Below are 11,872 nucleotides of genomic sequence, written 5' to 3'. Positions count from 1 at the left end.
TAGTAGTAGAAAAACTTTAGCCTTACGTGAAAGGGCAATGTGTGTTGTTGAAAGATAGTTGAAGCTCTCCTGATTTGTTATACTCTTTATATAATGCCTCACATCACTTGCTTTGTACATATCAAATTCCAAATATTACAAATGTCGGTCGCACTTTGAGCTGTACTGTTCATCTTAAAACAAAATTGATGTTAAGAAAGACACACTTGAGCCGTTTATATCATTTGAAATGATTACATTTAGTGATATTGTGGACATACTCCTACTATCTCTCCCTCACTAAGATACAACTAGGAATTGGTGACTTTTGATTAGAATAGTGTTACATATACTTATAATTTTACGTACAATACCAATTTTATCAATTTTCTTTTTAAATTCAAATTTCAAATTTCACAATCTTCAACATATTAATAACTAATACATCAGCACGTATAGTTATGTGAATAAAAATTATAAGTATAAATAACATTTTCTTTTTTTACTATGATACCACTTTTGGGACTATGAAGTTGTTTTAAATACTGTACCAAACCGGCCGGTACGGTTGGCATATGCCGTAGCGGCCACTAGTCCGGTACAGATATTACATATATTTCATACTTGCCCAAATACCGGCCGATATTTCAGCTTGTACCGGCTTGTATTTTGGCCTTAAATTTTTTGTTCTTTTTTTTTATTTTTTCGAACTACTAGCTCATTTTTTAATCCTCAATTCAGACTAGACTATTTATAATTTATATATATATATATTTATATATAATTTATTCATATATCGACTATCCTAAAACGGTACACGAAACGATAGCGGTACCAAAATATTTTGTTCCAATGCCTTGACCGGTACAGTGTCCAATACAATATTCAAAACTTTGCTATGAACGGCCAATCCACCTAAGAGCAAAAGGCATCATCATTTGATGTTGTACCCTCTAAACCTGCTTCAAAGAAATCGAAGGAAGCGTTATAACTCCTTAATAGTACAGAACAACAATCCCACCTTTTTATCCTGTATGCAACACTTTCTTTTCTTTTCTTTTTTCATAAAATAAAAAAATAAAAAAAAAATATCCATAGTTGAATCCTTGAATGATCAAGACTGCTGATAATATATTCTGCCAAAACTCCATAATGGTACAGAACAACAATCCCATCTTGTAACTTGATTTCTGTTTTAAAACTCGTCTCAGTTAACACTGCTGATAGATAATATTACTCCTAGGGTGATAAGTCATTCAATTCTTATTCCATCCTTTTGCATGAAGGGATACTCTAAACATACACATTTGAGGAGCTTAATTATGTATCCAACTGATCAATGATGACAAACATCTCTATCTTGTTTGTAATGTTCCGAACGAGTTACCGTTCTTAGAAGAGTAATGATACATACACGACATTTCTGCAACTATACTTTTAAATTGAGGATACTTCTATAAAATCTCGTATAACTATTCTACTACTCATTTTATTAAAATACCCTCAACATAATGACCCATGCCTTAGACGGGGAAAAATAGAAGAATCTTTAAATGTAATTTATGTTTCCTTCCTAATTCCTTACCCACTGATGTTGTGAAATCAAATCAGCCTTGGGAGAGTTGCATCCCATTGCATCAATATTCCTCTTCACCATTATCGTAGTTATAACCATAAACATCCTCTTCATTTTCAAAGTCCACATGCAATTCATTGCCATATGTTCCGTTGACATCTTCCTGTTCCAAGTTTCCATACCCTTGTCCCGGTTCATCATAATTGTCTGTGATATCCCCGTCATGCTCTTTCTCACCATTACTTTGCCCTTTGGCATCGCCATCATCATTTGATGCTTTGAGTTTTTTATTCGAATCAGAAGATGGCTGCCAGAAATAAATAAAGATATGATAAGTACAAACAGTAAAAAGATTTAAGAATGAAACAAAAAAATCTTCAAATTCAAATCTTAAACGATCCCCCCTCGCACCCGACACTAATGATTCCAGCAGCTGGGATTGATTCTGCTCTTGCAAACTGTATCTTTTGTTTATAAAAAAAATTAAAATGGAGAGAAATCCTTGTGCTTACAGTTTTCCTATGTTATAAACTTAAGAAGAAAACCATTACGAATGGAATGTATCCATGCACCTGCATGCACACACGACAACTACAAAATATATATTTGTGATTTGTTTGTAACTACCGACGACTGATATTCAGATTTTGTTTTTGGATTATTCAGTTATTGTGAACTGGTGGATACAATACATGAATTGTAAGAGTAAGTGGTAATGTATATCATACCCTCTCCAAAAGCTTGTTTTATTGCTACAGCCAGGTTCAAGAAGGAATTATGTGTGCATGAGGATATATATCACATCACAATTTAGACTTTTTACCATAAAAAATAAAAGAAAATAAGCATACCTTTTCTGCAAAGAGTGTCTCCAATACATCGTAGTTGATTTTTGAACTGAGTCTCTATTAACATGAACAATGAGTGCAATCAGAACAGAGGCATTACCACGAGTAATTGAAAAAAAAAAAAAGAAACAACTAAAGTAATAACCATAAAAGAGTTTATGTCCGAATACAAGACCACCACTGAAATGAATATTAAAGAAGAAAATATGGCGCCAAATCAAGCTAAGTGGAAACAATAGCCATAGATGAACCAGTAAAGATAGAACTCTGATTAATTTGATTGAGTTGACTACCATGTGATCAAAATACCACAGGCACCATAGCTATTTTACATATTGAGTACTCAGTTGCTTCCAGCACTGATCTTTACATGACTTACCTTCTTGATCAGCATTTGATGAGCTGCTTCTGCAGCGGTTTGAGCAGGATTGGCATTCATATCTTGTTTTCGTTTCCGCTCCTATTTTACAGGAAACCAAACATGTTAAGGTACCATTAGAATATAAAGAATTTGTAATAAGAATTACAAGACAAACAAAACTATTATTTCAACACAATCATAAATAAATAGAGAGGATATACAAATGAAGTGCAGGCAGTTGATAGGAGAGTACATCATGCTCAAAGACTATTTAGGCAGAAACAATCATTTTGTGTTTAACTGACAAGCAGACCTGATGTAGGATAGAAGTGAGAACAAGAGATAGAAGCAGAGTAATAGGAAATAGAGAAGAAAAGGAACCAGAAGAGAAGAGAGGAAGAAGAAGAAAGCAAAGAGGGGTTGGAAGGAGGCGGCTGTGGCGCTCAACTCTTAATTCAAAACCTACATTCCAATGTTCCTTACAAGTCTTTTCAGTAGTAGGGCAATACAAACCCTAAATGAAATAAACAACACATTAATAAAATAACAAAAATAGAAGATGTCTTTAAATAGTAGGGTAATACAAACCCTAAATAAAATAGACAAGACATTGATAAAATAAATAAAGCATTAATAGGAGATGTCATCATCAACTCTCCTGGGGTGGAAAAGCTCGACTCTGTCGAGTTGACGAGTCACACTAAGGCTGCAATCAATCACCCAACCATAAGCTAAGTGGTTGAGCACGCTTCTTCTGATGGCCATAAACACGTGTGAGTGGAGGCTTGAGTCTGGTGTCCCTACGCACTTCTCTAGAACATGTGGCTGGTGACCCGGGCGAAGGAAGATCCTGCTGGCTCCGATAAAGCTCCAATAAATTTGAATCAAGCTGTTGGAGTTTGTCTCTGGGAATCCATGTACAGTCATAATCTGGTCGATCGACCCAACGAACAAGGAAACGCTGAACCTCTCCATCATTGGTCAACACAATCTGTTCATCTAAAATAGTATCAATTTTATCTTTGTGTGTTGTGATAGATGGTAGTGGATTAGGCGTGACAAAAGGTTCAGGGTTAGGGTTCACAGATGGAGGCAGAAAAGGATAACTGGAGGGATTGAAATGGCCTTTGTAAGCAACTAAGTCCTCAACATTGAAAGTAGAGTGGTAACCATAATGTGATGGAAGATCAATAATATATGCATTTGGACCAACACGCTTTAAAATTTTAAAAAAACCAGCACTACGTGCCTGCAATTTGGAAGTGGATCCAGGTGGACGCCGTACTGGTCTAATTTGGATCATAACATAATCCCTAACCTTAAGTTCAACATGTCGTTTATGCAAATCAGCTCGAAGTTTATATGATGCATTACTGGCCTCAAGTTGTTTATTGATCTCAATATGCAAGTCATGAAGATGTTGAACAAATGCATTAGCTGACACATACACATTAGCATGAGGAGACATGGGAATAAGGTCTAAAGGCTTCCTAGGTTTGTAGCCATGAACAACTTCAAAGGGACTCATACCTATAGACCGATTCACAGAACTGTTATATGCAATCTAAGCTGTAACATCCCGTATTTTAGTGTATTTTTACTGAAGGATTTTTATTATTTATTCAAAAATTTATCCTCTTATTTTAAAATTGGTTGGATTTTTAGTGAGTTTATTTCTATGATTTTAATTTGGTGAAAATTATTTTTATGTGCTTTCTTAATATTTATTTAATGTTGTGTATTTAAATTGCTTTTAATATTTAAATTAATTACTGTGAGATTTAATTATTTCAATTTGACTTTACCATTTCGTTTAAATTATTTTATTTAATTTGTGGTTTTAAAATCGTTTCCGTTGGATCATTTTCGTGACCCAAGTTATGAGGATTGGACCTCATTTCTTTTCCCCTATTTTTCTTTTCCTCCTTTTCTTTTCTTTCTTTTCTTTTTCTTCTCCCAGTATTTTCCTTTCCCGCGCGCCGCGAAGCCCAGCCCCCTCCCTCTCTCTTCCGTCCATTTCTTTCTCTTCCACCCAGCGCCGCCGTCCGTCGGCGGTGGTCGACACTGCCCGGTCCCTTGCATTCCTCAGCTGCCGGCCGTCCTACCCCACCAATATCACCAACGTACGTGCCGCCGTTAGCCCCCACGAAGCCCACAAAGCCGCGGCGCCACTTTCGCTCCAGCGCCGCCGTCGCTCCACCTCAGGCCACCATCTTCCTACCACATCTTCACCGACCTCTTGGCAACCCTTTGGACCCAACCCCGGCTCCGATCCGTCACCGGTGAAGCCACACTAAGTACATTTTCGATTTCGGCGTTTTTGGCCTTAAACCACCATTTGCGCCGTCATCCACGGCAAACCACCACCACCACCATTGGCTTCACCGACCTCTCTAGGCTCTACCCTATCATTTTGGGGTCTTCGTTTGTCTTCGTTGAAAATTGGGTATTTGTGACCCACGGCCACAGTGTATTTTACACTGTGGTGTTGCTCAGACGTTGCCTTTTTCAACTTCGTGATCCTTCGGAAATTGCTTTATTGCACTGTAAGTATTTCTCCAAAGAGTTCTCATGAATTTTATGTATTTTTTCACTAATGCATTTCACTGTATTTTTTGGCATGCCGGACTGAGTCCGAGGAGTACGGGGGTCGGATGGATTTGTGATTGGAGTTGTTTGGGTTGGTTTGATTGGATTGGTTATTGGTTATTGAGGAATGTGGATTTGTGTTGGTACATGTGCATATCATTATTTCATGCATGATCATGTTTGTAAAGGAAAACTGGGTTTTCGTGTATTGCATTCATGTTCATGTGTTTATGAAAACTGGGTTTTCATGTGAGAATGGAATTTGGGTGCGTGCGTATCACGACCCCAAGCCGAGATGGGGCATTATCTCGGTGGAGCTCCTCTGGTTACTCGGGAGCGGAATAAACTGAGTAACGTCCCCTGGATTGTCGCTGGGCGACAATGGGATCGGACGAGAGATTCGTGCCGACTCCGTGGTCCTTCTGCTGGCGGGGACTAGAGGATGTCTGGCCATGTACGCGCTGGGCGCGGAACTGGGCATCGCTCGTTGCGTAGTGAGTGCTCGGCCATGTACGCGCTGGGCGCGGAACTGGGCATCGCTACGAAGTCAGGACATGCGGATGGTCCCTAGGGGAGGCCATGGTGCATAGGGTATTGACGGATTAAATGGACTATTTTCTGGGAAAATAGCATGTGTTGGATTTTGTGTAATTCATTTTCTGGGAAAATGTTTTACGGATTATTTTTGGGCCAAATGGGATTTTGGCGTGTGTTGGAAAATTAATCATTTTCGGGAAAAATGATATTTTGAGGAAAAATGCATATTTCTTCATATGCATGCATGTTGGTGGCATTAATGCATTTTTATTCCTGAGATTATTTTTGGGTTATACTTACCTGCGGTACCATTTTGTGGTAACGCAGATTTTGATGCAGATGAGGAGGAGGAGGGCGAGCCTGAGGAGACGGCTCCGCCCGAGGAGTGATCTGGGATCACTGTTTATTGTTATTTTATTTTACCCTTTGTATTTTTGGGACATGTGTTAAACTTTATTTTGGATGACTGTATAACTGCTTTTAAAACTTTTCTGATGTTTACTTGTATTTAAATTCTGGTACTTAGTTGACTAATCCGCTGCGTTGTTGTTGTGGTACACCGTTGCATGTACACACACTTGGCACTTTCGTTGGGATGTGTGACCGTGTTGTCATCATCCCGGCGTCTCGATTCCCGTGTTTTCCTTACATGAGGAGACATGGGAATAAGGTCTAAAGGCTTCCTAGGTTTGTAGCCATGAACAACTTCAAAGGGACTCATACCTATAGACCGATTCACAGAACTGTTATATGCAATCTAAGCTATACGGAGGATCAAATCCCAATTCCTAAGATTTTCCTGGACCAGACATCTTAATAAGTTGCCAAAACTACGGTTAACAACTTCAATTTGACCATCTGTCTGAGGGTGGTAAGCAGTGGAGAATTTCAATTTAGTGCCAACCATATGCCATAGGGTTCTCTAAAAATGACTTGTGAAACGAACATCTCTATCTGAAACAATAGTCTTAGGAAGACCATACAACTTGACAAACTTATTAAAGTACAACCTAGCGACCTTAGACGCATCTGAAGTTTTGCTACAAGGGATAAAGTGAGCCATTTTTTAGAAACAATCCACCACAACAGAAATAGAATCATACTTCTTTAGAGTGCGTTGAAGTCCCAACACAAAATTCATACTAACGTCTTGCCAAGGACAACTAGGGACAGGAAGGGGTGTGTAGAGACCAGTATTCTGTCGCTTTTGTTTGGCTAATTGATAAGTGTTACAGGTGCTAACTATCTTAGCCACATCTCTCTTCAAGCTGGGCCAATAGAATTGACGTTCAATCTCTTTTATGGTCTTATCACGTCCAAAATGTCCAGCCAACCCTCCGGCATGAACTTCCCAAACTATAAAGTCCCTAACTGAAGTCCGAGGGATGCACAACTTATTGGTTTTAAAAAGATAACCAGCCTCCAGACGGAAACCATCAGTGGTATCCGACTGGGCTTGCAAAGCGAGAAAAGTATCCCTAAAATCAGGACAAAACTCATACTCTTCTTTAAGTTTTTCAAAACCTATGACCTTGACATTCATGATAGACAAAAGGAAGATGCGGCGGCTTAAGGCATCAGCTGCTTGGTTCTCAACACCCTTCCTATGTTTTAAAGCAAAAGAATAAGCCTGCAAATATTCAACCCAACGGCCATGCCTAGAATTCAATCTTTTCTAGGAATTAAGGTAGTGGAGGGCCTCATGGTCTGAATAAAGAACAAACTCCTGAGGTAACAAATAATGGCGCCAATAGCGCAAAGCTTGCACAACCGCGTACAGTTCCTTATCATAGATAGAGTACCGTTGTTTGGCATCATTTAACTTCACTAAATAAGCAATAGGGCGGCGTTCCTAGCTAAGAACTCCACCTATTCCTACCCCTGAGGCATCACACTCGACCTCAAAAACTCTGGAGAAGTCAAGAAGTCGCATGACAGGAGCTTTTGTCATTCGCTTCTTGACTAACTTAAAAGCCTTAGCCGCTTCTGATGTCCACTAAAATTCTCCCCTCTTCATGCACTCCATGATAGGAGCCATGATTGTGCTAAACCCCTTAATAAAACGACGATAAAAGGTAGCCAGACCATGAAAACTCCTGACGTCATGTATAGTCTTGGGCTCAGGCCAACCAATAATGGCCTTGTGGGGTCAGCAGATACTCCAGTAGAAGACACAATGAATCCTAGGAAGACAACTCGATCGGTGAAGAAAGAGCATTTCTTCACATTAGCATACAGATTTGTTTTACGAAGGGTAGAACAAACCTGTGTGAGATGATCTAGATGTTGTTCCTTAGTCTTACTGTAAACGACAATGTCATCAAAGTAGACGACGAGGAACTTGCCCATGAAAGGCCGAAGGGCTTGTGTCATCACTCTCATAAAAGTACTTGGGGCATTGGTTAGTCCAAAAGACATGACCAACCACTCATAAAGGCCATCCTTTGTCTTGAAGGCAATTTTCCACTCATCACCTTGGTGAATCCTAATTTGGTAATACCCACTCTTTAAATCAATCTTAGAAAATATTGTGGTACCAACCATCATATCCAACATATCATCAAGCCTAGGGATGGGAAATCGATATTTCACTGTGATCCTATTAATGGCACGACTATCAATACACATCCTCCAAGAATCATCTTTCTTAGGAGTCAAAAGAGCAGGAACTGCACAAGGACTTAAACTCTCATGGATAAAGCCTTTTTGAAGAAGTTCACCCACTTGCCTTTGGAGTTCAGTATGCTCAGTAGGATTCATCCTATAATGAGGCAAGTTTAAAAGGGACGCTCCTGGGACAAGATCTATGGCATATTGAATATCTCTTAGAGGGGGTAAGTGGTCAGGGAGGTCTTTAGGGAAGACATCCCGAAACTCCTGAAAAAATGACTGAGCCTCATCAGGGGCCACTATTGGAGACTCGAACGGAACCTCCATAACAACCACAACAAACACAACAGTAGCACCCACGAGTGCACGCTCAAACTCTGTAGGGTTAATGATATTTAACCCTTTTCGTTCGACAATTTTCTTTGTTTGCTGTGAGCGAACAGGTTTTGGGGGTAAAAAGTTAAGATAAATCTTCTTTCCATTAAACACAAAGGAACATGAATTGGATCGACCATGGATGGTCACATCTAAGTCGAATAACCAAGGCCTGCCAAGAATGAGATGACCGACATCCATAGGAATGACGTCACATCATATATGATCTTTATATTCTAGGAACTGGATAGGCACTAGACAACGCTCTGTCACAGCTATGGAAGAAGTATCAACCCAAGAGACCCTATACGGATGAGGGTGAGGCACTGGTTGCAACCCAAAACGGGACACAGTAGACACAGAAACCGCGTTAATGCAACTCCCACTATCCACAATGATTTTACAACCCTTATCATTGATTTTGATATAAGTATAAAAGATGGAATGACGACACCAATCATCAGCACCTTTGGGTTGAGTAAAGATACAACGTACAACACTTAATCAAGGTGTGTTGGGAGCAACAGGTACAAAACCTAGATCCACAGGAAGGGTTCGGATACAACCTAAGAAGGTATCCTCATCATCACCTAAATCATCAAACTCCTCAAGCTTAGGTTGATCTTCTGATGATTCATCAACTATACCCTCATGTTCCTCAATGACTAGGGTTCGACTAGGACAATTGGAAGAAATGTGGCCAAAACCCTTACATTTGAAGCACTGCAAGCGGGAGCAAGTCCTGGAAATTTCAGGACCTTTACCCTTATTTTCCCATGCAGGGGAAACATTAGATGGTGGAGACCCTAAGAGAGACTTAGGGGAAAGAGTGGGTGCTGGGGTGATGGGAGGGCGGTTGTCACCACGCCTTCCATAGGGAGTCCTCATAATCGACTCATAGTCTCGGACTAAAGAGTAAGCGTGGTAAAGTGTAGCGACACCCCGAAGGACAAGCTCATGCCTAAGATCATCTTTTAGGCCTTGTCTAAACCTACTCAAAGCCATGGCCTCATCCTCAACAATATGACATCTCATTCGGAATTCATCAAATTGAGTGACATACTCAGTCACTAGCCGATTGCCCTGTGTAAGGGCATTCCATTGGTCCAGTAAATTACCCCTATAAGATTGGGGCAAGTACTTGTCTTGAAGACGACGTTTCATTTCTTCCCAACTTCCAACAGGAGGCACATGATGCCTCTCAAGGAGATCCTCTACACTTTCCCAAAAGAGTTGGGCAGTGCCACTTAATTTCAGACTAGCAAATTGAACTCTCCGATCCTCAGGGACTCTATACCAAGTAAAGAAACAATCCATATCCCTAATCCATTGAGTAAAAACTCGAGGATCTAGGCAACCATCAAAAGTAGGGCCTCTAGCTTAATGTTTTTGAATAAGCGCTCTTCATGGCGAGTAGGAGACTGAGTACCATGACGGTAATGGTCTCGTTCTCGCTCACGATCATGTCTGACATGTTGTCGATTACCTCATCGATGACGATCGTGTCTATTATGGGACACTTCAGAGTTATCAGACGAATGAGGGGGTTTCTCAAAATTGTTCAACCTAGCAGCTAGGTCCCTGTTCTCCTCACGAGTAGCAGCCATCTCAGTTTGGACAGCCGCTAATTGAGTTTGTACATGTTGCTGGTTACTAGCTAGTTGAGCTAATTGTCGAGTGAGGGCATCAAATTGGGAAGGATTCATGGTAAAGGTACTGGAACTAGAGTTGACAAGACGACCACTACGCAATTGCATGCACGCAACACCAGCTAAATGAAGTGCAATGAAGAGATCAATGAACAATAAGTGCAAGTCATGAAAAATATTAGCTGAGCAAAATAATTTTTTTTTTTTTTTTTTTTTTTTTTTGGGATTAAGTAAATCCAAATGAGACAAACAAATAATGCTGATATTTAAAATAACAAGGCAAGGGTCAAATACCAATCAAGAAAATCCAATCACATACGATTGTTTTTTTTTTTGTTTTGGAAAATTAATGAAAATGAGAGAATGGGAACCCAAGAAATGTGAAGCAAAATAAAATCTAAGTGTTGAATAAATTGGGCAGTAGCAAATGTGGGGTAAAATTATCCATGGAGACTAATTCAGCCAAGGGTTCAGGGGGTTCATTCAGATGGGTTTAGAATAAAACTATTATGGATAACAGCAACACAGAAAAAAAATTGATACCCATTTAAAATGAACAGTTAGTATAAAAACCAAAGAGAGATAGATACGGTGACTCCCTTTTTGTTTGCTGAGAATTCGAGGTTAGCTTTCTTTCTGGACGCTTGGTTGAAAACAGTCTACACAAGCACAAGGTCTGCGCTTTTCTTGAAGCTTCTTCTGCTGCTATTTTTTTTTCTCTTTTTCGCACCTGCTGTCTCTAGGTGTTTCTGCACTGGGGGAAAAACTCGCGCACGAGAGGAGAGACCGAAAGAGAGAGACGTCTGCTAGAGGGAGAAGAATCGGAGCTGAGATTTCGTGTTTCCGGCACCGTCTTTCAGCACCTCTCAAATCACGGCAAGGTCTCTCTCAAACACTGCATATTTCGGGTCTAGTTCTGGGACATAGAGAGGCGAGAGATCGAAGGAGAGGAAAGTAAGGCGTCGGGGTTGCTGCCCAGAGGTAGCTGTAACGTCCGCAGCGTGTAGAAGACAGCGACTGAATATTTCGGCACTTCTCAGGTTATTGTCGGCACTTCTCAAGGTCTCAAATTACAGCAAAAATCTCTGGGTATTTCGGCAGAATATTTCGGTAGAATATTTCGGCAACAGATGGAGAGAGGTAAGTGGATGGGTTTTCGGCACTGGGTTTCGGAGGAAGAAGATGAAACGATTTTTTGAGAGGAAGATGAATGGATTTTCAGCACTGGGTGTCTTGTCAGCGTGGTCTGGTATGGTTGATCTGAGAAGAAGGTGAATGGGTTTCGGAGGAAGAAGATGAAAAGATGGGTTGCAGAAGGTGAACAGTTGTTTTGTTTTGGCTTGGATCG

At 40.1% G+C, this 11,872-nt stretch overlaps 1 protein-coding gene across 2 annotated transcripts in view; it reads right to left on the bottom strand.

The window, feature by feature from the left end:
* Window positions 1–1,319: 1,319 nt before the first annotated feature.
* LOC118346042 (transcription factor IIIB 60 kDa subunit-like) overlaps window positions 1,320–11,872 on the bottom strand; it is a 31,651-nt gene continuing 21,098 nt past the window's right edge. For both annotated transcript variants that reach the window (XM_035687054.1, XM_035687055.1), the window contains 3 exons: window positions 2,783–2,863; window positions 2,407–2,460; window positions 1,320–1,862 (listed from right to left, as the gene is read on the bottom strand). In XM_035687054.1, coding sequence (XP_035542947.1) covers window positions 1,617–1,862; window positions 2,407–2,460; window positions 2,783–2,863 — 381 coding nt within the window. In that variant the 3' untranslated portion in view covers window positions 1,320–1,616. The remainder of the gene's footprint in view (window positions 1,863–2,406; window positions 2,461–2,782; window positions 2,864–11,872) is intronic.

Source organism: Juglans regia, unplaced genomic scaffold, assembly GCF_001411555.2.
Source record: "Juglans regia cultivar Chandler unplaced genomic scaffold, Walnut 2.0 Scaffold_637, whole genome shotgun sequence".
Lineage (NCBI taxonomy): Eukaryota > Viridiplantae > Streptophyta > Magnoliopsida > Fagales > Juglandaceae > Juglans > Juglans regia.
The sequence above is the reverse complement of the archived record's forward strand: the minus strand, read 5'-3'. Positions and strand labels throughout refer to the sequence as shown.